Below are 26,684 nucleotides of genomic sequence, written 5' to 3'. Positions count from 1 at the left end.
TCCATCCTCATATTGAAGAGTCAAATGGTCTAAGAAAGTGTGTTCAGATATCATAGATAAATGGGTTGCAGAAATGGAATACTGTGGAATTTTCAGTTACAATCTACATCGAACAATACAGGAGCAACTCATCTGTCTTCCAAAAGACCTTTACCCATCTAATCTCACTTAAGTGGAAAGGAGGTTAAAATAAACACCTCAGAGGATCACTGTCCTCTGTCACCATACATCATCAAACACTGGCCTGTGAAGTCAGTTTGAGAACCTAGTACATTAGCAAATAAATCCTTGCAAGAAGAAACAAAGCTATCAGTACATCAACCAAAAAGTCTCTTCATCCCTTTTTACAATTTAAATTCTTTTCCTTAACAATTTGGTAAATATAGGATTGGGGGAATATTGCCATTTGGCATCATATTTGATACAAACAGAAGTTGTCTTGACAAGTTCATTTTTTAACTTCTTTTTGCCAAAAAAGGTGTATAACCATTGTTCTGTATAGCTATAGAGCTAATGTGGCCTGACCACATTTCTCATAGTTTTTGGTAGGACTTCTTGCCAATGTACCGAGGTTGTATGTGGACAGAAGACATAACTTATGGATCCTGTAAGGCATCCTCATTCTACTCTGCAAGTGTCCCTCTTCCCTCTTGAGATTAGGCAGGGGCAGTTCTACCTTGTGGGAAATGCAGTTTCTTTTCTAAGTGGCCTGTCCAAGTCAGATAGAGAGGAAAAGGAAGAGATAAAGGCATTTCCCACATGATGGACATGGTTAAATGCGTCCCAGAGAGGCCAAAGTGATTTTTTTTTTAGTGGGTAGATTTGGAAACTGTGCTATTTGGGCTGTTTCCTATGCTTTCACATAGTAAACTCAGTGGGTTTTGTTTTGTTTTATTTTGTTTTTTTAAAGCAGTTCCCTTTGGCATGGAAAGAAAGGATAGACATCGGGGTTATTACATGGAATAAATCTTTGTCCTGGAAAAAAATGTCAAATTCCATCATATTTTAACTTTTCAACTTGGACTTTGAAAAATTCTAGAGTGCAAAAGACTCTTATGTTTTTTAATCAGCACTTCAACATGAAATGCATTTAAATCAGCTTGAAATTTATCTTTGATTAAGAACAAGGACCTAAAACAAATTTTTCCATCTCAGGTTATATAGTGGTGAGGTAGTATCTTTCTAAATTCCATTTACTTAGAAGAAATTTGACTTCTCCACTACTACCATTTATCACATTGTCCCCTTTCCTCTGTGGTCATACCTTTTTATGCCAGTTTGCCCATTCAAACATTCATTACCTAAGATACCAGCTTTTTCAGCCTTGCAGCCCAGGTGTGATAACAACTATAGACACACACACACACACACACAGAATGGGAATAAATGGAAATCCCAAAAGTGAACACCCCCCAAAGTTGTTATCAATGTGTATGTGAAAGAAGACAAGGCCAATCTAAAAAAAAAAAAAAAAAAAAATGTAAAGTGAAATAGGGCCGCATTGCTTGAAGGCCTCAGGGATATGGTATGTGGTAATAGAACCATGACTAGGCAGTTTAGTTACTAAAGTGCAAAGTGTACATTCATTTAAAGGAATACTGCTTTTAAATTGCTTTTAAGATTATGCTTTAGAATTCTTTATAAAATTTTCTGCAGTGAGTATGCATTTGTGATCAGAAATAAAATACAATTCTTTTTGAGAGATTGATGATGTTTGTGAAAAGTTATCCAACTTCCTCGCTCTCCAAATCCTCTGCTTTATTGAAACAATCCCTTCCTGGGTGCCTGGGTGGCTCAGTCAGTTAAGCATCTGCCTTTGGCTCAGGTCATGGTCCCAGAGTCCTGGGATTGAGTCCCTCATCGGGTTGCCTGCTCTGCGGGAAACCTGCTTCTCCCTCTGCCTCTCCCTCTCTGTCTTGCTCATGAATAAATAAATAAAATCTTAAAAAAAAAAGAAAGAAAGAAAGAAACAGTTCCTTCCTTCTGTGATTGGCACTGTCGATATGTCTGTCATAGGTAGGAAAGGCCAGCACAGAACTGGTACCATGAGCCTGCTGCTAGGGGTCTCTTACAGAGTCCAAGAAACTTCCACACCAGCACCTAAGTGTTGAACCTTTATCCTTAAAGAATTGTGTATGTGATTTTAAAAAATAAAATAATGCTAAGTTGATTTACTTTCTCTGGTTTGTATTTGAATTTCTATAATGTGTAATACTCGATAGGCCTAAACTCTGAACTCTGTTCTTTTTAATAAGCTAAAGATTATTTTAGCGACTAAGCTCTCAATTATTTCATGGAAATAACATCAGAAACAGAAGAAATGTGATGTATTTATAAAGCAACCACTAAAAACCATGTTTTCCAGGAATACGTGATGTTTGAATAGTACTCATAACATTAAATGGATAAGCAATATGTATCAAGGGAAATATGAGGTGTGATACTATTAAAAGCTGATTTATAAAAGTTTATAAAAAGACTTAGAAGAAAATCAGTGTTGCAAATGGTAGTCTTGTTGGAACACTTATGCCTATTTTATTATTTCTTTTACACTTTTTCCCCATATTTTTCAGAGTAAAATATGTATTGATTTCATAATAAAAAATATAAAACTGTTCATTTAAAAACTCTGAAAGAGAAATGAAGGAAAGCAGCAGGAGCAGGCCTCTAAGGAGGCCAGGGAGAAATCGGTGTCACTTTTGAAAGTAATACCAGTCCTTGTTTCTGAAAATGAAGATTATTGAGCTCCTTATTCATGAGGTGGGTCAGAGGTGTCCTGTGCGTGGAAAATGCCAGCCCAGTGACATGCAACAGGTGCAGACCTCTGCCTTGTAAGCCCTGGGAACATTTTGAGAATTGCCAGCATTTTGGTGGGGCTTTGCAGCTCTCACAGCTGCTGTGGATCAAGCAGATGCTGCTCTAACATTCCAGCATATTCTGAGATGTGAGATCGGACCCAGCTCTTCCTCAGCACACCAGGCTTTGACCAACTACCAAGTACCTGACCAGAGAATTGTCATGAGGGCTGTCAGATGAAATTCTGGGGCAGAAGCCATCTGTCATTTAACATGCTTCCAAAGGGAGTCAAGGGATAGTTATTCACCCAGGGTAAAGGAAATAGCAAAAAAAAAAAAAATTCTTTTTTTTTTTAATGCAGGACTCTTTCTCAAGAAAAACATCAAACCAGTGTTACAACTGAGAGAATTTCAGAGTCCTTGGCTGTGAGTCAGGTGTTTGGTGTTATGTAAGGATTTATCAATCACTGTTTAAAAAGAATATCAGATAGCTCTGTGAAATGAATGAGGGGAGCTTAAGCCAGGATGAGGGAGATTTAGTAATGAGTTCACTCATCACATCTCATGGCCAAGAAAAACATACACCTTCTCCAGAGACCGAATTTTTCTTCCATTCCAGGAGGTGAAGGAACACATGAAGTATATGTTGTCCAGGCTTTCAGTGAGCAAATTTCACTAGCAGTTTTTTATAACCACTCATAAATAAATGGGAAGAGAAATTGTGAGGTAACTGGAGTCTTTCTGTATCAGGAATGTCATCTCTGTAAAAACAAGTTAGTCCTGTGTTTAATCCCCTGCCTAAATACGGAACTCTCGGTTCCATGTTGATAGACTAAGCCAACATTCCCTACCTGTCTCCCAGAAATGGATGGGTGTGACAAGTGTAAATGTGCAAGTGTGTGGAACTGTATCTTTTTATAATCCTGAAGATTTCAGTGGTGCTTAGAGGAGCTTTAGTCTTTGGTCAGTTTTCTTTGACTTGGGAGGCATGAAGATATTTGAACTTCTTGTTTCAGAATGACCTTGACTTTCCTCAATGTTTTCACTTCAGATCATCCAGCCCCTCTTAGAACTTGACCAAAATAGAAGCAAATTAAAGTTGTATATTGGACACCTGACAGCCCTCTGCCATGACCGAGACCCCCTGATCCTTCGTGGACTCACTCCACCAGCTTCCTATAACTTGGACGATGACCAGGCAGCTTGGGAGAATGAGCTGCAGAAGATGACCCAGGAACAGGTAAGTCTCTCACTTGAACTTTGACAAGACCCTGATAAAATTCAGCTACTCCTTAGGTTAGGGCAATAGGAGCTCCCTTGGGATGTTCAGTGTTCAGATTCAAGATTCTTAGCAACTGGCAGTTCCTCAATAGATAATAGGAATTACCATTTGCAAGAAGTACCACTTTATTCTTCCCTCAGTGTAACTTGCTCAAGTATCAGAAAGGGCTACTTAGAAAGGAGAGGGTTGGGGTGCCTGGGTGGCTCAGTCACTTAAGCGTCCAATTCTTGGTTTCTGCTCAAGTCATGATCTCAGGGTCTTGAGATCGAACCCCTAGTTGGGCTCCAAGCTCAGTGCAGAGTCTGCTTGAGACTCTCTCTCTCTCTCCCTCTCGCTCTGCCCCTCCCCCGCTCATGCTCTCTCTCTCTCTCTCTCTCTCTAAAATAAATAAATCTTCGAGAAAAAAAGGAGAGGCTTATCTGCTAACATGCCATACTTTATTTCATACAAGTGATGACCACTAATAATTATAGCCACTGAAGGAAAATCTGAGTTAAGGATACTTGGATAATGGATTTTTTTTCTTTTAAGATTTTTTATTTATTCATCTGAGAGAGAGAGAGCCAGAGCACAAGCAGGGAGGAGGGTCAGAGGGAGAGGGAGAAACAGACTCCCCACTGAGCAGGGAGCCAGTTGCGGGGCTCGATCCTAGGACTCTGGGATCATGACCTGTGCCGAAGGCAGATGCTTAACCCACTGAGCCACCCAGGTGCCCCTGGATAAAGGATTCTTGACAAGTCAGTAGCAAGTATCTACAGTTGTCTTTAGACAATAGTGGGTTACAACTATTTTTTAAGTGAAAGAACTATTAGATGAATTAGTTTAGGTGCTCCCCATGATAACATTTTCGGCCTATAAAAATCCAATGATTCTCTTTTGTTCATATTGTGATTTTTTTTTTAGTTCAATAAAGAAAGGCTAGTCTGGAGACAAAAACTGGGGGTAAAAGAAAGAGATAGGGGCTCCGGGGTGGCTCAGTCAGTTGAGTGTCCAACTCTTGATTTTGGCTGAGGTCATGATCTCACGGTCCTGGGATCGAGCCCTGAGTTGGGCTCCCTGCTCAGTAGGGAATCTGCTTCTCTCTCTCCCGTTTTCCCTCTTCCCCCCACTCATGCTTGCGAGTGTGCTCTCTCTCTCAAATAAATAAAATCTTTAAAAAAAAAAAAAGGAAAGAAAGAAAGATAAAAATGGATGAGGCTAGCTATAAAGAGCAGACATGGAGAGTGAAGGGAAGAAAGACTGAATAAACACAGAAAAAGAGAAATAGAACAGTTTCTAAAACATTAACTCCTAAGCCCCTTTAGTTCCTCGTTTACAGAGGGGTTGATGATATCCCTAACTAGGCCACGATTGTACCAACTGAGAGACTTAATTGCATTCGTGCTATAAATTTACTAAAATTCTCTGGAATTTTGGAGCCATATGCTATTTTCCAGCTAAATCCTTGCTATTTAACACTGTTTGTTTACTCATAATGTGTGAAGGAAAATTGTGTTAAATACAGACACTTCCATGGTATGACAGCAATGTCAACCCACAGATCAAGAAACGCAGGCTGGAGTCTTAGAGCTGTGCTTACTTCTCCATGGTATGGATATTGCCTTAGTAGACAGATTCAACAGCCTAATTACTTACCTACTTTACTTATTTGATGAGTAAAGATAAAGCCTACCTCTCAAATTTAGCATGTTGCCATAGAAATTTTAAATTCTCTCTTCTTGAAAAAGGGAGGAACAATGTAAAGGACAGAATGAAATTGGATTCCTAATAGCTAAAGGACATTAGTAACCATGTAGTGAAAATGCAACTGAAAGCCCACTGGAAGCGGAATGCATGCCTAGTTAATTTCAAAAACTTTTACTTCAAAATTTTACAGAAGAACAGTGCTTCTTAGGGCGCCTGGGTGCTCAGTCGGTTAAGCGTATGCTTTCAGCTCAGATCATAATCCCCCAGGGTCCTGGGATCAAGTCCCCTATCGGGGCTCCCAGCTCAGCGGGGAACTTGCTTCTCCCTCTGCCTGCCGCTCCCCCTGCTTGTGCGCTCTCTCTCTCTCTGTCAAATAAATAAATAAAATCTTTAAAAAAGAAAAAAAAAGAACAGTGCTTCTTAAAGCACTGACATAGTGATATATCAAAATTGAACTGGCATTAAATTATTTCTTTGTATAACAGATTGTCTTTGAAATGAAAAAAATATTTCTGCTTAGTTCTGTTTTCAAATATGCTTGAATGGACTTAACTCAGATTTTCTAAGGGAAAAAAAATATCTCCAGAGTGAGACCAAAATAGGAAATTTCAAACTAAGAATTTTTCAGAAAGTTTTAAATAAATGAAACCAAGAATTCATTAATCGGCTTGCCATTATATATTATGTTACAATCAAGCTACGGGTAATCATCAAAAGAGTTTTGCTCACATACATGAATTGTGTTAATATGTTTCTTCTTGACTGAGAATGTTCTTCAGTCACTGAAGTTATTGCTTGAGGTGTGTGAAGTTGTGTCTTTAGCAGGCTTCCCTGGGAACCCTGAGAAACAGGGGACTTAGGTCATCTGTAAAGGAATACAGCAACTAACACCACCTTCTGCTGCTAAAGGTTGGTGGAGAAACCAACCAATTTTCTGCCAGCTCACCACAAGTAAGAATTTAACGGGACAGTGCAGGCTATTGAGAAACTTGACCCCTAGTACTATAAAATGATTGGTCCATGATCAAGGTTTACTTTAGTTTTTGAAGCCCAAGAAACATTAAGACCTGAATCATTGACAAATATGCACTTCGGTTTATTTTGTGTGTGTATGGTGTGTTGTGTTTACATTTTTGTTTTGGGGGATGTAGAGCCCTCTGCAACTGACTTTTGTGTTATCCAACTGTGTGTGTTCCTTTGCCTTTCCCTGCCACCATCCCCCCCCCCCCCCAGTAACACCCTCATGAGGACAGGACAGGAGCCTTGGTCTATCCCAAGAATAATGCCTAGCATATAGTATCTGCTTAATAAATATTTGTTGAATAAATAAGAGACAGAAGAAGACAGACTGGATAAATTCCATACTCCTTATCACATCCTACAAGACTTTCTTTCATTGGCCTGTTTATTAAATGCGCATCTCTTCTCATCCTAGCCTTGAAGCATACCCAACCACTTAGTTTTAAACTACTTGAAGTTTTTATACTTCTGACCTTTTGCTCATATTGATCCTTCTGCCTAATATGCCCTTCCCTACCTTGTCTCCTGGGCAATACCTAAATAGGAATCTGAGTTTTTAAGCTCAGCTCAGACATCATTTATTCTATGTATCCATTCCTGAAACCCTAGGCAGATTGTGTCACTTCCTCTTTAAGGTTTCTGTAGTACCTACAACACGTATACTTACTTGTTTTCTTATCTGTCTTCCCATTCTAGCCTTTCTGTCTGTTAAATACATGAACTATATAATTTTCATCTTAAAATTAGCACCACATCAACAAGTACCACTTGCTCAGTAACTTAAATGAGTAAGTGAATTCTCGTGAGTTCTGCATAGCTTATTAGTTTGTATTTCATATTTGAGATTCTTATTTCTCCAACTAGGAAAGTTTCTTCACTGCCAGAACCATGTCTTATATTTCTAAAGTGCCTAGCATAGTATTATGTGCATAGGGAATGTTTAGTATATATTTAGCTGATTATTTATCTAGTGGGCAACCCAAGACAGTTTCCTCAGTGCCATTCAGTAGCTTTGGATAAGCTTACTATTGATGTCAGGAACCATTCAGACTCATCCTGAGTTGTAACACTATTATCTGCAAGTGCCCAGCCTATAGACACAGAACCTTATATCTGAAGATTTACCAGAATTGTTTTATTTCCATTGCCATTTTTGGAAGCTGGCTACCGTACCAACTAAACTTACAGATTTGCTTATTTTTCTTACTTACTGGTTTTTGTTTTATGTATCCTGAAGCTCTGTTATTGAGTGCATACACATTAATGATTATTATGTCTTCTTGATGAATTGATTCTTTTATTATTATGTGACAGCAACATAACCATTCCAGCTTTCTTTAGGTTAGTGTGTGCATGATATATCTTTTTCCATATATTTGCTTTTAAGCTATCTGGGTCTTTATATAAAAAAAGAGTTTCTTGAAGATAGCATATATTCCACCAGCACCGGGCTCAAGTCTAGGAGACAAGGTTATCTCTTCCTCCTTGGTTCCAGAGGGCAGGGCTACCTCCTAAATTTCAACAGACCAGGCTATCACCCAGGGCCAGAGGGGTGGAGTTGCCTGGGGGACAGAGCATCCAGCCAAAGAGGATTATTCTTGAGCCTTAAAATCTAATAGTTTACCCTGCAAAGTTTTGAACTTGGGTTGGGACCCATGACCCCTTCTGAAATAGGAATGTCTAACCTATATGCCTGTTCTACCATTGTATTTTAGAAGCAGATAATTTATCTGGTTTCAACAGGTTCACATCTAGAGAGGAATTTTTGCCTCAGAATGAATCATGCCTTGAGTCTTATCCACATTTGATTTAGATGAGATTCGGGATTTAGAATTGAGGCTGAAATGAGTTAAGACTTTTGGGCTGTTGGGAGGAGGGTTAATGTGTTTTGCATGTGAGAAGCACATGAATTTGGGGTATATGGAGATGAGGTATTATGAGCTGAATTATGTCCCCCCAAATTTGTATATTGAAGCCCTAACTCCCAGAATGTGACTACATTTGGAGAGAGAAAGTTCGATGAGGCAGTTAAGTTAAAATGAGGCTGATGGGGTGGGCCCTAATCCAATCTAACTGGTATCCATATAAGAAGAGATCAGAACTTACAGAGAGATACTAGGAGTATGTAATCACAAAGAAAAAACAAAAATGTAAAGACACAGAAAGAAGGCAGTCATCTGAAAGCCAAGGAGAGAGACCTCCGAAGAAACCAACGCTGCTGGGCGCCTGGGTGGCTTTAGTTGGTTAAGCGACCGCCTTCAGCTCAGGTCATGATCCCAGGGTCCTGGGATGGAGCTCTGCATCGGGCTCCCCCTGCTCTGCGGTGAGCCTGCTTCTCCCTCTGCCTCTGCCTGCCACTCCGCCTGTTTGTGCTCTTTCTCTCTCTGTCAAATAAATAAATAAAATCTTTAAAATAAAAAAAAAAAGAAACCAACCCTGCCAACACCTTGATCTTGAACTTCTTACTTCCAGAACTGTGAGAAAATAACATTTTTGTTGTTGAGCCACCCAATCTGTGGTACTTTGTCTAGCAGCCTTGCAAACTAATATGCCTTCTTTTTGAAAGATACTCTTCTCTGGATATAGAATTCTAGGTTGACTGTTTTGTTTTTTAATACTTTAAAGAGGCTGTTACATTTTCATCTGGCTTCCATAGTTTCAAATGAAAAATCTTTTATATTCGTGTATATATTTTTTTCTTGGTCATGTTCCTTTTTTACCTGACTGCTTTCAAGATTTTCTTTTTATCTTTTGTTTTCAGCCATTTGAAAATAATGTGCCTACTTGTGTTTTTCTTTATATTTCCTGTTTGGACTAAAATCCTCTTTTGGATCTCTGAGTCTCTTGGATCTGTGTTTTGTTGTCTTTTATTAATTTTAGAAAACTCTTGGTCATTATCTCTTCAAATATGTTTTTGAGGGGCCCCTCGGTGGCTTACTCTAATAAAAGCATCCCTTTTTTGAAAGGTAGAAGATTATGTAGACCCAAAGAACTATTAAGGTTTTTTTTTTTCAACCTATCAGACTTAATAGGTTGGTAGCTTAATGATAATTATAGGATAGCTAGAAGGCAGAATGTGATGAATTCTTTCTACACTCTGCCTTGAAACTGTTCATAGCAGTGACTTTTAATTTCTGAGTTTTGTAAGTCTGCCCCCAAATTTTATACTCTCTGAAGCTGGCTTTGGGTGTGATAATAATAGGTTTGATTGGATCAAACTTGATAGATGGGTACACGGATAACAGGCAGGCATATATACATTAGTACTACTGGTGTCAGTCTCATGGGAGATAATAAATGGTAGATGATAGTTCCTCACTATTTTCAGTTATTATTTTACTAAGACTCTGCCCGATGAGCCCCCATCAACCTTGGAATTTTCACTTGTGCTAAAATCTTGAACATGAAAATTTCTGACCCTCTATCTCTAGGCATACTGGGCTTTCTTAATTTCAGGCTTCCTATCATTCTATATCCATGTTGTTATCTTAGAGAGTAGTCTTAAGTATATATATTTTAGGAATCATAAAATTTTTTTGCAGAAGATTGAGAAAACCTATAGTTGCCATTTTTTTATATTATATATATATTTAGTTGCTGTTTGGTCCATATGTTCTTCTCTGTGTGTGAGTGTATCACATTATTTTTAATCAAATATTTTAAGCATTCAGAAAAACTATAGAGATTAATATAACATCAGCTTTATACTCAGAATTAACAAATATTAGTTTGTTATATCTGCTTCAGGGTTTTTTTTAATGATAAATATAATAAAGTCTTCATACTCCTTCTCAATTGCATTTTTCCTTTTTCATCTATAGTGGCAATCGCTATCCAAAACTGGTGTGCATTTTTGCAGTCCATGTTTTTACCTTTTTAATAAAAAGCACATATCTGTTTCCATAAACAATATGCAATATTGTTTAATGTGATATAAATTTAAAATAAATGGTATCAAACCACTCAGGCTATCTTTCTGTTCATTATTGTTCACTGAACCCAGGCCCTGTAGTCACTTAGTATTGGAAAAAGAGACATTGTTGAAATTTTTTCAAATAAGTATAAATCTTACACCATTTTACATATAGTTCTGGAGCCATAAAGAAGCTTTCTTTGAAAAAATAGATTGAGGTAGTGTCAAAGTAGAATGCTATTATGGTACAAAGTGGCTAGCACTAAGAAAAAGTTTTATTAAGTTCAGTTTTAGATTTGAACATCTTCTGTGTCTATTTTAGTCCCGTATTTGACCACTGTCTGTTATCTTCCAGAATCACAGCTCATAATGACAATTCCAGGTCTGTGTTTCCCCACTACACTTCTACCCACTTCTGCATAAGGTTGCTTTCCATTTCTTTGTCAAGCCGTCTTGCCAGCTCTTGGGCAGGAAATCTTGTTAGTGTCTCCCTGAATCCAGCATTGACACTAGCTAACATACGACTAATATCTACTCAAGGAGTTGATTCTTGGGGCAAGTAATATAGAACCGTGAAAATTGTGGGGAATTGTCAACTAAAACTTGTCAGTCTATGGAGACAATTAGCGGCTTTAAGTTTTCAGACTTACTTATTTTCATTGAGCTCAAGAATTTGGGTCTTGATGTATTTGGGAGGGATAACAATGAGTTTAACCTAAGTGTTATGTATGTCTTTAAAAGATTATATCAAACATATGCTACATACCATCTCCTTGGTTTCAGAAAGATACAAGGTAGGACACTCCAGATATTTGCAGGTGCAGATACTAGAAAGACCATACCCCTATGTGTAACCTTTCTCATAGCTGCAAGTGATTGTGTTCAACTTTACAATGAGGTGAAGAAACATTTATAAGTCTCCAGTGGCTCTCCTATTCATACACTTCTGTGTTGTATAACATGATTTCCCTGCAACAATGAACAACTTTTCAACTTGTCACCAGCACAATGGCTCGTAGAAAGTGAATGTGGTAACCAGATTGGAGCATAATATTGTTCATGGGTCAAAGTACCCTGATTTGAAGAAATTGTATGCATTGTGATTTACACACACTGGCCAGAGTCAATATAGTCACCAAAGACTAAATAGATTTGTTTGGGAATACCTATAGTTAATTGTATACACTTTCAAATGGATATATGCAGATTATATTTTGAAGACTTAGTATTTGGGTCCTATTCCTTTGGTTTTCTATCTCTACGCTTTACCAGACATACATTGTTCAAATAGTGAATTTAAGGCTACTTCATCTCTAGCTGTGATCTTGTCAAGGTCTGGCAACCAAGTAAATTTGGAACAGGTCACATTTGAGATAGTTTATGGCCAAAGAAAGCTTATTTTTAAATATCTTGTATACACGAAAGAACCATTATTTTATCTTTGAGATAATTTTTTGTAGCTCACATTATATTATTTTTACTTCTTATAAAATTAAGAAGTTATATTCACAATATTATATTCATTCAGCTTTGAGGTTAAAGGGAAGCATGTTCCAAAGGATGGAATGAATAATCAGAAACTCAGTTCTAAATCTTAAAATACTCTAAATTTAGTGAGTAGTTACTGAACAGTGCTTCTCTGAAGGAACAGAGAATATTAGAATCTCCTGAAGAACTGTCCTCTCTTCTGCATTCCCATCTTCATGATTCTAATAATCAAAAGGGAATGAGATTAGAGAAAAATAAGGTGAATCCAGAAGTGAGCTCTCAGGCACTGTCAATAGAGAAACTTGATTGGTTTTGCAGTTTGTAGTGTCTTACAAGATTAAAACAAATCAGGAGTCCCCATGGGTCCTGACCTAGGATCAGATTATAAGCCACATCTTCAGCATCCTTCCAGTATATACAAAAATGAGTTTTATAGGCTTTTTAAAAACACCTCAACAATATAATAACATCAGAGTTCATTTAAATAGAAATGATTTTAAGGAGATCTTAAATATTGCTGCCCAAGTACTCAGATATTCAGGACTCCTTGGAGACATGTCTGAGTCTAACGCCATGTGTGGTATAGTACAACATAAATCTAGAACATCTTACTATACCAGAAAGTAAGTAAGTGTTCCAAGAGTGGTAGAATATGTCAAAAGGACACGGGGCTTTCAATGGCAAAATTTTGAAGAATTTGAACAGCAAAATCAATATTGATAATAGATTATAACCCATTGAATAGAATAGAAGTCTGTGAATCTGTACTGGTATAAAGAAATGAATGAATAAACAAATGGGAGAGAAAGGAAAGCCATATCATATAGGAGAATGTGAGCTGATAAAGGTGGAAGGAATGATGGAATTAGAGAATCACTATTTGGCAACCATCATAGTAATAACTGCTTTGGGCAAGAATCATCAAGAATGTGAAAACCAGTAGGTAAAAGTTTGTATTTGCATAGTCTGAAAGTATCTCTTTCACAAAGTATTTCACTTAATTAGCACAAAACTCTTTTAGTTAATTTACATTGGAAAAACCTAATAAATACCATTTAAACCAAATGACTAAAGTTAATATCACTGTTAGTGGGACAAATCAACATTATATGTTTTCTGATAATATGCACTGAGAAGAACACAGGTATATTTCTGCCAAATAATATGTAATCTAAATTTAACAATTAGGAAACATATACGAAGTTACATATAGATATACTGAATGATAAGGCAAAGATAGTAAATGTTAGCAATTAAGTAATCTGGGCTAAGGGTTGAACAGTTCTTTGTATTCTTGCAATTTTTCTGTAAGTTTGAAATTATTTTGAAATAAAAAAAATTGGGGGACACCTGGGTGGCCCGGTTGGGCGTCTGCCTTCGGCCCAGGTCATGGTCCCAGGGTCCTGGGATCAAGTCCCACATCAGGCTCCTTGCTCGCCAGGGAGCCTGCTTTTCCCTCTGATTGCTGCTGCCCCTGCTTGTGCTCTCGCTCTCCAACAAATAAACAAAAATGTTGAAAAAAGTAATAAAAAAACAACAAAAAAAATTTTTTTAATTTAGGTCAGTAAATATGGGGTTCAGATTTTCATCATCTTGTGAAAATGGAGATGCCTAAGAGTATTGAAAATATTAAGAAGTGTATTAGCTAGCCTAGACAACTCTAAAATACTACCTTTAGGCAGCAACAAGATGATACAATCAGTTACAGAATGAACTTTTTGTATATTGACTGATTCAATGTTACCCCATCACCAGTGGGGTAGACATTTTAAGAAGGCGTTTTTTTAGTTCAACAGAAAGAAAAACTTACTAGATCTGTCAGCAAAAAAAATGGACAGCCATATATGAAATCAGTTTTTCATTGGAGGAGAAGCTGCTCAGTTGGGTTGTAGGAGGAATTCAGCATTGGGAGATGATTTGAGTCAGATTATATCTAAGGTTGGTTTTTCCCCCCCCAACCCTGGTTGTCTATTATTCTAATGTAAACAGCCTCCCAAAATTTTAGGACTGTATTTGAATGTGACATTGTAGGTCAAACAAAAAAAAATAAGTAGAAGGCTTAAAAAGAGGAAGATAGAAATATTTTAAAATAAACAATTGTTTCAGAAGAGAAGCTGACATAGAAAAATTAAAGTTACAGAATTCAATTACAGGGTGAAGGCTTTTGTCTAAATGGTGAGAAGGCCCATGTTTCTCCTTTTTTCTATTTCTTCTCAGGGCAAAATGAAAGAGTATATTAAATTACAAAAAGAAATATTTCAGTTAAACGGGGAAGGATCTGTGAACATGGAATAAATTCCAAAGGGATGTGGTAAAATTTCCTTTCAGAGAGATTTAAAAACTAACGTTGAGTCCCAGACATTTAGTGCCCCCGCCCTAACCCCATCATACTTGTCAATATTGTGCCCATTTGATACAGATCATCTCATGCTATCAGTAAATATATATGGCCTATATGTTGAATGATTGAGTATTTTTGAAAGTGCAACTTTCATTTCTAAAACTTTAATTAAAAGCCCTGGAATTTTAGTTAAAGCCAGTGCTTTTGGTTCTAAGATTGTGCCTTTGTAAACAAGGATTAGCAATAGGTAGTTGTTTTTAGGCCTTAATAAATGTGTTTTAATTTCAGATGTTAGCCCAATGGCACATATGTAGCTAAAAGTACCCCCACTTTAGCAAGCACAGAAACATAAAACACTACACATAAGAGAAAAAAAATGAAAAAAAATTGGACTTTATCAGAACTTTAAACTTGTGTTCATCAAAATGCTGGGAGAAAATATTCACCGTGTGTGTATGTGTGTGGTGTGTGTATGTGTTGAGCAGAGGACTTCCACTGAGAAGATAATTTAAAAGTCCATAACAAAAAGACAAAACAATACAATTTTTAAGCAGACAGAAGACTTGAAAAGACACTTCACAAGAAGGAGATACACAAATTAGACACATGAGAAAATGCTCACACAAATGAAAGCCACAATGAGATTGTACCACAATCCCACAAAAATGGTTGAAATTAACAAAACTGGCAATACCGGTTATTTAGTGAGGACGTGGAGTAACTGGAACTCTGACACATTGCTGGTGAGAATTTAAACTAGTACAAGACTTTGGGAAACCATTAGGCGGTTTCTTACTAAATTATATATATTCCTGCCCTGTAACTCAAGAGAAATGCCCACAAAAAGATGTGTACAGGAGTGTTCATAACAACTTTATTTGTAAAAGGGCAAAACTGGAAACAGTCCACATGTTCATTAACAAAATAGATACTTTTAATTATTATGTATCATGTAATGGAATACTACTAAGCAGTAAACAACAGTGAACTAGTACAAGCAACTTTACCAATGAACCGCAAAAACAGTATCAAGCAAAAGAAGCCAGATACAAAATAAAATGTAATTCATGTATGATTTCATTTATATGAAATTTATATATTTCATTTCATATATTTCATTTATATGACAGTTTATGAACAGGATAAACTAGTCTATGGTAGTAAAAATTAGAACACTGGTTACCAAAGGAATTGACTGAAAAAGAGTACAAGAGACTTTCTGGGATGTTGGAAATGTTCGGTAATTTGGTTGAGGAGACGGTTTATGTGTATGGATTTATCAAAATTCATCAAATTGTACACTTAATCCGTGTGTTTCACAATATGTCTGTGATAGTTAAAATGAAAACAGAGGGGTGCCTGGCTGGCTCAGCCGGAAGAGCATGTGACTCTTGGCTCCTCGGGGTTGTGAATTTGAGCCCCACATTGGGTGTGGAGCCTACTTTTAAAAAATAAATAAACTTAAAAAAAAACTTTAATAAAAAGTGAAAACAGGAAAATCATACCCCACTACCAGTCTCTTTTTAATTTTTTGAAGCAGTTTGACTGATAGGCAGCATCTGCTAAAAAGCTAAAAATGGAATTTCTCCTTAGAGTACAAATTCTTTTTTTCCACTGTGAATGCCAGCCTCCCATCAGGGGCCTGACCACACTGGAATGAACTTGTATCAGCCAGCCTGCTCTGTGGGTCATGGAGCTTTGGATTCCAGCTCCCTTTCCCAGCACTCTGTCCCATTTTTTAATTTCCAGGGAAGTATTGTTCCAAAACTTGGCTCAGACCTTGTCCTCTTCTTGGATTCCTTCTTCCATTTGTTTTCTTGATTATGATCAATCACTCTTTGGCTTATATCCCTCTCTTTTCAAGGTGGTGAATCAGGGGGGTTTAATGCTGGGGCAGTATTGGGCACAGAACCTAGGAGTCATCTCCCTCATTTGGGGAAGGCATCAATCATCCGTCACAACAGGACGTTTCATTCTTCTCTCTTGAATGCATTTGCACAGATTGTTGTGCCATACAAGTGAGCCAAGTGGACTTATGAGCTCTTGGGGGGCAGGGGATAGGCAGCAGGAAGAGAAAATAAGAAAGAGAGAAAGAAAAAGAATGGTTCTCTGTGGGGCAACAAACTTTGTTCTGGTTCCCAGCCTGACTGTTTCTGATCTGGTTTTCTTCTTTTTGTGATGTTTGAACTTGTTTCCTCAGCTCCAGTGTTGAACTCTTGTCCAAAAAACTAAGAGCAGCAGAGTGTGAGAGGCTGAGAGAGGCAAGACCAGCAATCCAGCAAAAATAACTGCAGAGCTGTGAAGATAAATGTGTGTCTGTATCGGAACTGGGCTTGAGAATGGGTGTGTGTGTGTGTCTTAACAAATTTATGAGAAAAACCCTGTGGAGTAGCCTCACTGCTTCTCTCCCTCTGCTCTCACACAGTCTGGCACTTTCTCCTCCCTCTGACAGCTGCCATTAACCTTTTTCTGCAAAGAGCAGAGTATCTTGCCAGTTGGATGTTGAAAATCTGGCAGAGAAAAGCTTGTTCAAAAAAAGGGGGAGGAAGATAGGGAAGAGCTAGGCAGATACCACAGGAGAGGATAGGGGCTGACAGGGTGCTAAGCTGGACCATAGGACACAATACTGTTGCCTTAGTTCTGATAAAACCCCCAAAAGCTGAGTTGGGGAAAGGAAGAGGAAATGAGGATTTGGATATAGAGGCGATAAGGACCTCTTACATAGTTGAAATTACACAGTTACTAAGCTTTATTTGCAGCTCACGCTCGGTGTGAGAGAGTAGCCTTATGGTGTGCACAGGAAAGGGTGCACTTCAGTGGGGACAAAACTACAGGCTTTGTGCAGAATGTAGAATAATCTTGCTTGTGGAGAGACAGAGAATATTAAGAGACCTAGCTAGACCAAAACTTTTTTTGAAAGAAAAGATCCCTCCAACCATTTCCTTTCTTACCTTGTCTCAGAGAAGGGGACTTCTGTTTCTGTTTTGTCTGCAGGTCTTTCCCTCCACTTCTTGACTAGGATAGCTCTTGGTCCTCATTACTGGTGCCTACCCCCAACTAGCCTGCGCTAAATAAAAGTGAACATAAAACACCTACTCTGAATTCAGGTCTCATGTGTCCTTGGCTCTGCAGTGAAAAATGCAAGAACCTTTTTTTAGCCTAGTTTTTATTAGCTTGGCCTTGCACTGGACTCTTTAGAGTTCTAAAATATGAATATGGAATATTTTATTAATTACAAAACTCTGTATTTATAGAGATCTTAATGTTTTCTAGCTGCCCTAATTGCATTTTTCCCTTTGTGTTTCAAGTATTCCCATGGGGGAAGAGGTTAACACTCCTGATTCCCTAGAGCTCCTGCAGGAGCAATTATTTACCATCTTGGAATTTTAATGAGTCTTGACAGTTACTACAGTCCAGTACATTAAACACGGGTCTGTCGTCTCCAAGGTCATCTTAAGAGATAATGCTCCCCCAACTAAGCAAAGAAGAAAATTAATCCTGTGGATAACAAAAACAAAAACAAAAACAAAACCTGACCAGTATAGGCACTGCAAACTTAAAGCCTGTGGAACTTAGAAACTTTGGAAATGACAGTTTTTTGGTCTAGTCAAGAGCATTTGAAATAAATGGCCCTTAGCTTTCTTCCAAACTGTTTAATTCTTACCAGTGGTTTGGTGGGACAGTCTAGAAATAGAAGTAACTTAAATTTTTTATGGGCAGTATCTCCTGTGTTATGCGCCAGGGGCTCTCAACCATGTTTCTGCGCCAACACACCAGAAGGATACAAAGCTCCTATAGTAACAGTGGCTAGGTGCAACAGTAATTCTCTAAGGGAAACCTATTTAAACTTAAGAAAAAACAAAGGTGTGGGACTGCACCCCTCTCCCAGTGGGGCATGAGCTCTTAGGTGTAAAATCAAAAGGGTACCCTGAAATATAAGCACTCTTCAGTCTACACGCAGGCAGTGACTGTCATTCCTGACTTGGCTCCCCTGTGCCCCATAACTTAACGCCCTGCTTCCGGAGAATGGGGGGCAATGCTGCCCCAACCTCCCTTCCTGTATTATTCAGTAGTCTGAAGAGGCCCTGCTTCTTGAATGAGCTGGCCCTTTGCAGTAGCCACTACCTACTGTTCTAGCTATTGTTGCTGTCACTCCCCAAGCCCCTAAGAGAACCTCCTGCACCCCTTATAAGAACATCCTGCTGCTGGAGCCACCACCATAGCAGTGAGGTTTTCTGCCAAGGAAAGATGGGACTGGGCCACACTCACTTAACACTGGCACAAGAGAAGATGTATTTCTGATGTCTGGAGTTAGAACCCGGAAGGCATCTACCAGTATGTAAAATGTTATGAATGGTGGTTAAATTCTGCGGCACCATACACCAACAATATTGTATTAGTTTGCAAGGCTGCCAGAACAAAATACCACAGACTGGGTGGCTTGAACAACAGTAATTTATTTCTCACAGTTCTGGAAGCTAACAGTCCAAGATCAAGGTGTTGGCAGGGTTGCTTCCTCCTGAGGACTCTGTCCTTGGCTTGCAGATGGCCGCCTCCTCGCTGTATCCTCACATGGCCTTTCCTTCATGTGCATGCATCCCTGGTTTGTCTGTGTCCACATTTCCTCCCCTTCTTCACAAGGACACCAGTCTTTGCAACAGGATGCCCCCTAACAGCCTCATCTGAGCTTGGTTACCTCTTTAAATACACCTCAAGTCTCCACCTGCAGTCACATTCTGAGGATATGGGATTAGAGCTTCAACATGTGAGCTGGGGGAGGGAGCGTAATGCAGCCCATAACAAGCATTATGGGTCAGTAGTCTCATGGGGACTACTTGGGAACGTAACTACCACTTAGGTAATTGTTTCTGGGTTTCAGACAACTGACTTTCAAACAAACTCTGGAAACGGCGTTCCAAATAAATCATGGGGCCCTGCCTATTAAAAGGTAGGGGGGTCCTGCACAATCGGTTACTCACATCCCCTAATTACAGAGTACTCCCTCAGGGGAGTTGCAGGGCGTGCTGGTGACTTCAATCCAGAATGCTATATGAAAAGAACTTAGTAATTGGACCTTTCTTAAAAAGCTGTGTAATCGACATAAAGGCACATAAAGCATGAAGCAGATACTTGTTTAGTGAATGAATTAAATCAGGAACTTTCTGGAGGTATTCTACATGGTATGAATGTTATCTTACTGCTTTGTCTACTAATTTTTATACAAGAGACCACCTAGGCACAAAAGAGAATCTCTCTACCTGGTATATGCCCTCCTGGTGAAAGTGAGCCTTTAATTTTAACACTTAACAGATCTTGCTGTAAATTGCAATGATGCTCAGTAGCCCTAAAGATCAGGTTTTGATTGATGGATTAGGTTTTAAGGTTATCAGACTAAAAAAAAACATCTTACTGTTTTCTTTTTTTTTTTTTTTAAGATTTTATTTTTAGGTAATCTCAGCACCCAATGTGGGGCTCAAACTCACAACCCCAAGATCAAGAGTCACATGCTCCACTGACTGAGCCAGCCAGGCACCTCCAATCTTACCCTTTTTTTTTAAGATTTTATTTATTTATTTATTTGAGAATGTGAGCAAGAGAGAGAGAGATAGAGCATCAGCCGGGGATGGAGGGAGCTCAGGGAGTGGCAGAGGGAGAGGGAGAAGCAGGCTTCCCGCTGAGCAGGGGGCCTGGTGTGGGATTCAATCCCAGGACTCCGGGATCATGACCTAAGCGGAAGGCAGACACTTAACCGACTGAACCACCTAGGTGGCCCTAATCCTACCCTTTTCTAATGTAATCCCTAAGCCAGAGGTCAGGCGCTAACATCCTGTTGCCAGTTTAACAGAGAAGAATGATATGATAGTGGCTTAAAAGTAGTAGGATGGGATGTTTAGTAAAGCTCCTGCCTATGTGCCTGAAATCTCACTGTTCAGTTTATTCCTTTGAATCAATTATCCCTCCAAGGTATTACCTCTTTAAATGCAGATATTTCTAGGAAGGCTAGGATGTAGACATCATCACCTTTGCATGCCTGAGGTACCCAAACACCAGAATGATAAAAACAGTGAGTAACTGGGGAAAGTTCAAAAAAAGAACCAAATTGCCAGATTAAAAACTAGATTAAACTCCTTCTCAGTGTAACCCAAGCCTGGTGATAAAACATCATTATACTACAGATTCTCTGCTTTTAGGCTGTTTGATACATCCAGAATATATGGGAAATCACACCAACCTTTTGCGAGTGTTTAGCCTAAATTTGAACCTAAAAGTCCGTTTACCACAGATGGATGTTAGGATGCACCTAGCAGGAAGGTAAGGAATCATCAAAAAGATAAAAGTACTGGGTTTTCTCTAACATCCTATGATGAGACGCAGTGGAAGTATTCATGAGATTTGAAAAACTCCTCTATCTAGAAATAGCCTGCAGGCTTTCAGTTGGGGATTACTGTTTTTACGGTGTTTTATCAGAAATGAGCTATATTTATTCATAGATAAAGCTGGAGAGAATTTAGAGATCTTCAAATCTCCTCCCCCCCCCTTTTTTTTTTCTTTTGCACACAAGAAGGCTGAGGCCAGAGAGGTAAAGTGACCTGCCCAAGATGATAAAGCTAAGTGGCCCAATAGGGACTGGACATTTCCTTCCATTTCAGACCTTTTCCCGCTATTGCACCTTGAAGCCCCCTTTGGAAGAAAATCCTCTTAGCTGGTCAGAGGCCCTAGTAGTAACGGTACTATCCTACAGTGATGGGAAACCATCTGCGTGATGCTGCAAGGCCATTTTTGCCTTCTAGCCCAAGCAGAGTATGTGTCCATAACGGATCACAGCAGAGAGATGCACATCTGTTCCTGCATTGTGCACAGACCAAGCACTGTGACTTTCTTTGGGGGAGAAAAGTGTGTGGTAGACCACTTAAAATATCTGTTAAGAACTTTCTGTAACATCCCTCAGAGCTGCAGCTTTGCCAACACCCCTCTTCCTCCCTGCTCACTCAGTTGAACCCTTAGCGTTCAGCTCTTATGTACCAGCTAGGGTAGTGCAGTCCACAGGCAGCAGTCCTGTCAGCACTGGAGATTACAGGAAAGGGCCCCATGCAGGACTTGCTGGGGTGTTTATTTGGCCTCCTCGGGTTCTGTGTGGTGGGATGATTCCATGACTTCTCCATCTTCTCTTGAAGAGCTCATTTTCTCACTTGGCTGCTTCTGAAGGTTGAGCTCACCTCCCTCTCCAGCTGCTTCCTCAGGAAGAGAGGTAGAGAGAAAAGATCTGGCGATCCTTCCTTTTAATGAGCTAGGTGAAACCTCCCAGAAGTACTTGCTTTGGTGTGGACTTTCCTTCTCAGGCTTGGTCATTCCTTCCATGTGGAAATGAAGCTGGGTGAAGCCACTTGAGCTCTGGACTGCTGTGGCCTTGCCTACACTTTCTGGGGGAACTATGCTCATGAGTGTGGTGAGCCTCACCATTCACTGAGCCAGGTTAGACTGGAAACGTCCCTGGAGTCTCTCATTCTCACCCTTCTTCACCTAAATAAGCACTGACGGCAAAATTTTCTGAGCATTAGGAGGCTATGGGACTATTTTTCCTCCAACCTCAACCATCCCCAAGAACTTTCGAATCACATCACGTATTTTCTTCCCTTTAGCAATCCAAAATTAGTTACATACAACTCCAGATCCCTACCTCATCCCCAACCTTCTCCATGTCACATGAGACCCGATTTACTATATCACTGCATTATGCCTGCCCCTCACAGCTGCTCATGGTCCTCCATAAGATGGCCATGTGTACCCAGGGGACTCACTCAGAACAGCCCACATGACTCCAGAGCCTTGGTCAGCAATGGCACCCCTTCCAAGACCCTTGTAAATTACTGGGCCAGCAGCTCGTACCACACTCAAGGGTCATTTTGTCATCTCACCGAGGAGTCAGGAGACACCACCCAGGGAATGTATCAGGTTGGCAGTTAAAAAAAAAAAAAAAAGAAAAACTCAAGCAATATCCATAGTTTCCTGTGGGAGGCTTTCCAGTCTGTCCCTGCCACACTCACCCCAGAATCAGATCCAGGTGCTGGAAACAGCACACAGCAGTCTGGACATGAGTGTGCATTGAACACATGCCACCGTGGTAAAGGAAATTTCCTTCTCTCTTCCTGCGTGGCCAGAGAGATGAGCTGGAACTGGATCAGGCTTTGTGCTGGTTTAGCACTAAAGTCTCAGCTGCAACAAAGCCTTGTTCTTAACGCCCTGACAGTTTCAGCTTTAGATTTCTTATTAGTTGTTTGGGTTTTGTTTTGTTTTGTTTTTTTCACCCTCTCCCTTTTGACACTTTTCTTTTCTGAGAGCCAAACCAAATACACTGGGCTGGCTAGCTAGCCTGTCTGTGTCTGCGGTTCCCAGAACTCTGCTGCTGTTCTGATGGATCCCTTTGGCAAGGAGGGAAATTTTTCTCCATTTTGATAATGACAGGCCCTTCATTGTAATGTCTCTATTTACGTCAGTTAACAGATTTCTAAGAGATAATGTGAGATACTACCAATCAACTTAGGCAACCATATTAAAATTCTGCCTAACTGGAAAATACGGTTCTTTGTTTATAACACTCTACACTTTCTCAAGTCTCAAGTACTACCTCGGCAAGTCTTTGGACTGGTAAAGCCTTGTGGAGACCATGCCATCCATCTCTCTGCCTCAGGTATGTGCTTCATGTGAGCACCCCACCCAGATGGGTAACTAGCTGGTTCTTTTCAGCTTTACTGAAATAAAATTGACAAATAAAATTGTAAGATGTTTAAAGTGTACTATGTGATGACTTGATATACATTGTGGAAGGATCCCCCCTGCCCCGCCGTTAAGTTAATTAACACATCCATCACCTCACATATTTACCTTTTTTTTTTTTTTAAGTTCTACTCTCTTAGCAAATTTCAATTATACAATACAGTGTTATCAACTACAGGCTTGTTTTCTGAGTGGGATGATACATCACAGTTCCCTTGATGTTCCAGGAACTTTCTTACACTAAAGATGATTCCCCATTCTCTTGTATCAGGGACCAGACAGACCAATGTAAATCTTGGGTTTTATGGGGGTTTTCTATTCCCACTTTTAACTTTTGCAGACATGTCTTCTGCTTTCTTGCCATACTCCTCTGTTCACTCCCTTCCTTCACTTGCTCAGAGAAGGTATAACACCTATATCAAGATACAGTCTTTTAGGAAAGATGGTAACCTGAGAGGTTCTCAGAGGTACAGAATACCACACAGAAAACACTCAGATTGTCTCAGCAAGGGAAGAATGCTTTAGCCAGGAAAGCAGCAGCCAGCATTTTTGAGGCGTCTAGACATAAGTAGCTTAGAAATTAAAATGTTGGTGACATCTGCAAATAAAAAATAGAGTTCTCAGAAAGCAACAATTTGTGCTGGTTTATGTACAGATAAGTGTCTAAGTCTGGATTGTCACATCATTGTACTTGCCTGGTTCCAGCTCTGCTATATGTAAGGAGATTAATTTAGAGTGGCGGGTGTTAGCAACATGTGTTTTGGTCCCATAAATCTGTGGGACCCCAACTCATTTTACCACTTATACCTGGGTTACTTGACCTCTCAGTTGTTGCCTTTCACAAAATCATGACTGACTCTAACTTTGAAAAGAATAGTAAGCAACAATGAACAATATGACATTTTTTAAAAAATTATTTACCTTAGAGAGAGAGAGAGCATGAGCAGGAGGAGCAGAGGGAGAGAAAATCTGAAGTAGACTTCATGCCGAGCGTGGAGCCCAATGCAGGGCTCGATCCCACAACCCTGAGACTGTGACCTTAGCCGAAACCAAAAGTAGATGCCTAACAAACCGCGCCACCCAGGCACCCCAATATGACAACTTGTAAGCGGTCTGATAGTTCGCTAGCAAGACCAGATTTCTTGTAGAACTTTCCTCTGAGGCAGGGGAGACTTCCTCTTTTCTATAGAGACCTTTTGCATCTGGGGACAGTAGAGTTTGAGCCCCTAGCTACTCAGTGGTTGGGCTTGAAGGATAACACACAAGTGTTCCTGAGGCAAACACTTCTGTCAGTCTTAACTCTACTGGCCACTGTACCTCCTTAGGCCTCGGTTGTCTGACTTCCAGGGCTAGAGAATTGAACTGGTAGTTCTTAGCTCCCTTCCAGGTTTATGATTCTCAAGTTCAGAATCAGTAGTTCCACTGTTTGATATTTTGTCAGGGAGGGTGTTAGTGTAGAAAACTAAGTTACAGGCTTTGTGTTAATACAGGGTTCACTAAAAATCTTAACTACTTATTTCCGTCAGAGCTAGGGAGCTGCCTGTGGGGCACTGCAGGATTTTCAGAGCCACAACTAAGAAAGAGAGCAGCTCCTGAGTTGCTTTTGTTTTCTTTTTAACCTTTGAAAACTAAAGGTAAAAATTACATAAAGAAATCTAGCTACCCCAAGGCATATGGCATGCATTCATTCAATAAATATTTGGGGAGCACCTACTATGTGCCAGGCATAACATGCTCTTGAAAGTACTAGAAAATACTAGAAAGTAATTTATGATTTTCTTGCTTTGAGAGGCTTAAGTACCTGGGGTTCCCTCCTACCTTAATGCTTCTGTCATGAGGGAATGAAAGGAGGAAGTTCCTTTGGCAATATAAAACCAAATGATTCTTGGGAAGATGACTGGACTATCATACTGTTCAGCAGTGGAATTTTGAGTGTGGGTCATGTATATACAGGTTCCCTTGGTGGAATGGAGCTAAACTCTTGTTTTTATTATGGCATTTTGTTTAAGATTCGTCTTGGAAGAGCAGCAACATCTTATTTACTTTTTGGCCTAAGACAACAAATAGCCTTTCCTTCCTTTTTTTTTTTTTTTTTTAAGATTTTATTTATTTATTTATTAGAGAAAACACCAGAGAGCGCAAGGCATTAGGGGGAAGACGGGGGCGGTGGAGGAGGCAAAGGGACAAGCAGACTTGTGCTGAGCGTGGAGCGCACTCCAGGGCTCAATCCCATGGACCCCAGCCGAAATCAAGAGTTGGCCACCATCAGACCGAGTCACCCAGGCACCCCTAGCCTTTCCTTCTTATGAGAACAAAATCAGACATTGCCTGACAAAGGAGTTCATTACAAGTTAGGGAAGAGAAGGCCCGTAGCAACCTCGTGATCATGACCACTTCCACTCAGCATTGCACAGAGCCTAGGACCGTGGTGGCTTTGCTTCAGGCGCAACATGCCAAGCAACTGGGGCAGATGGAGACTTCAGGAAGAAAACTAGGAGATTCAATCTGCAAGCTGACTTGAAATACCAAGGAAGAAAGGATTTTGGAGTTAATCTGTGGGAAATAATCATAGGACAAATACTTCAAGAGCAACTTTAGTTTTCCCTGGTACTAAATGCTAGAGGAACTCTACAGAGTGAAAAAGTGGCCAAATACCTGCTGAAAAGTAAATGACTAGACAAGAAATACCCACCATGTGCTCCCTCTGACCACATGCATTTTATGTTTTATCAACAGATACTGTGGCAAAAGGCATTTCATTTTATTCTAGTTTCTTCTAGTTTTTCAAAAATCCAAACTCAGAAGTTCTTTCATGTCTTCATACCTCCTAAGCAGATGTGGTTGCACAGCCTGCTAATTGGGGCTGGGGGGCTCCGGCCCAGATCTGGCCAGCACAGAGAACCATTTCAGCTTGATCCATCACCTCCAAAAGGCTCCAATTACCATGCCAGTTACTACCTCAGACCTCATGGCCTATGCATCCTGACACCCAGCTGTTAAAAACCTCAAGTTCAGATTCTTGTCTGCTTCGACCAAACTAAGCATCTCTGTGTAATTTCCTGCCCACTGCAAAACCATCCTCAGAAAGGAATTAATCTGAGTCACTGCCAACCACAACTGAATTCATTCAGTTCCATCTCTTGTAACCATATCCTTTCTCCATATCCATCCATACATTGTCTTCTTTCACCTCACCCCCCTGTGACTGTGAAAAGAGCTCTTTACCTTGAAATAAAGCTATTTTCTCTCCTTTAAGACTAATTTTGTGAATTTCTGTTCACTCTCCCTATGCCTTTACTTGGCTATGAAGAGATATGGTAGGTATTCTGAAATCATGACCTGTGTTGAGCCATAAATGTTCTGGGGCAATCTCCCTGAACCAGT

General features: G+C 39.7%; 1 protein-coding gene across 12 annotated transcripts in view; it reads left to right on the top strand.

Moving 5' to 3' along the window:
• ERC1 (ELKS/RAB6-interacting/CAST family member 1) overlaps window positions 1-26,684 on the top strand; it is a 582,903-nt gene that overhangs the window by 536,228 nt on the left and 19,991 nt on the right. For 7 of the 12 annotated variants that reach the window (XR_012376469.1, XR_012376467.1, XR_012376468.1 and 4 more), the window contains one exon: window positions 3,847-4,035. Coding sequence is in view for 5 of the 12 variants with exons in the window: in XM_073886912.1 (XP_073743013.1) it covers window positions 3,847-4,035 (189 nt within the window). In the remaining 7 variants the exon portion in view is untranslated. Of the gene's footprint in view, window positions 1-3,846; window positions 4,036-16,725; window positions 17,608-26,684 lie in introns of those variants that run through there. The other 5 variants (XM_073886919.1, XM_073886917.1, XM_073886918.1 and 2 more) reach the window with 2 other exon arrangements.

The sequence above is a fragment of the Callorhinus ursinus genome, unplaced genomic scaffold (genome assembly GCF_003265705.2).
Source record: "Callorhinus ursinus isolate GAN/ISIS: 27379988/994484 unplaced genomic scaffold, GSC_fseal_2.0 scaffold74, whole genome shotgun sequence".
Lineage (NCBI taxonomy): Eukaryota > Metazoa > Chordata > Mammalia > Carnivora > Otariidae > Callorhinus > Callorhinus ursinus.
The sequence above is the reverse complement of the archived record's forward strand: the minus strand, read 5'-3'. Positions and strand labels throughout refer to the sequence as shown.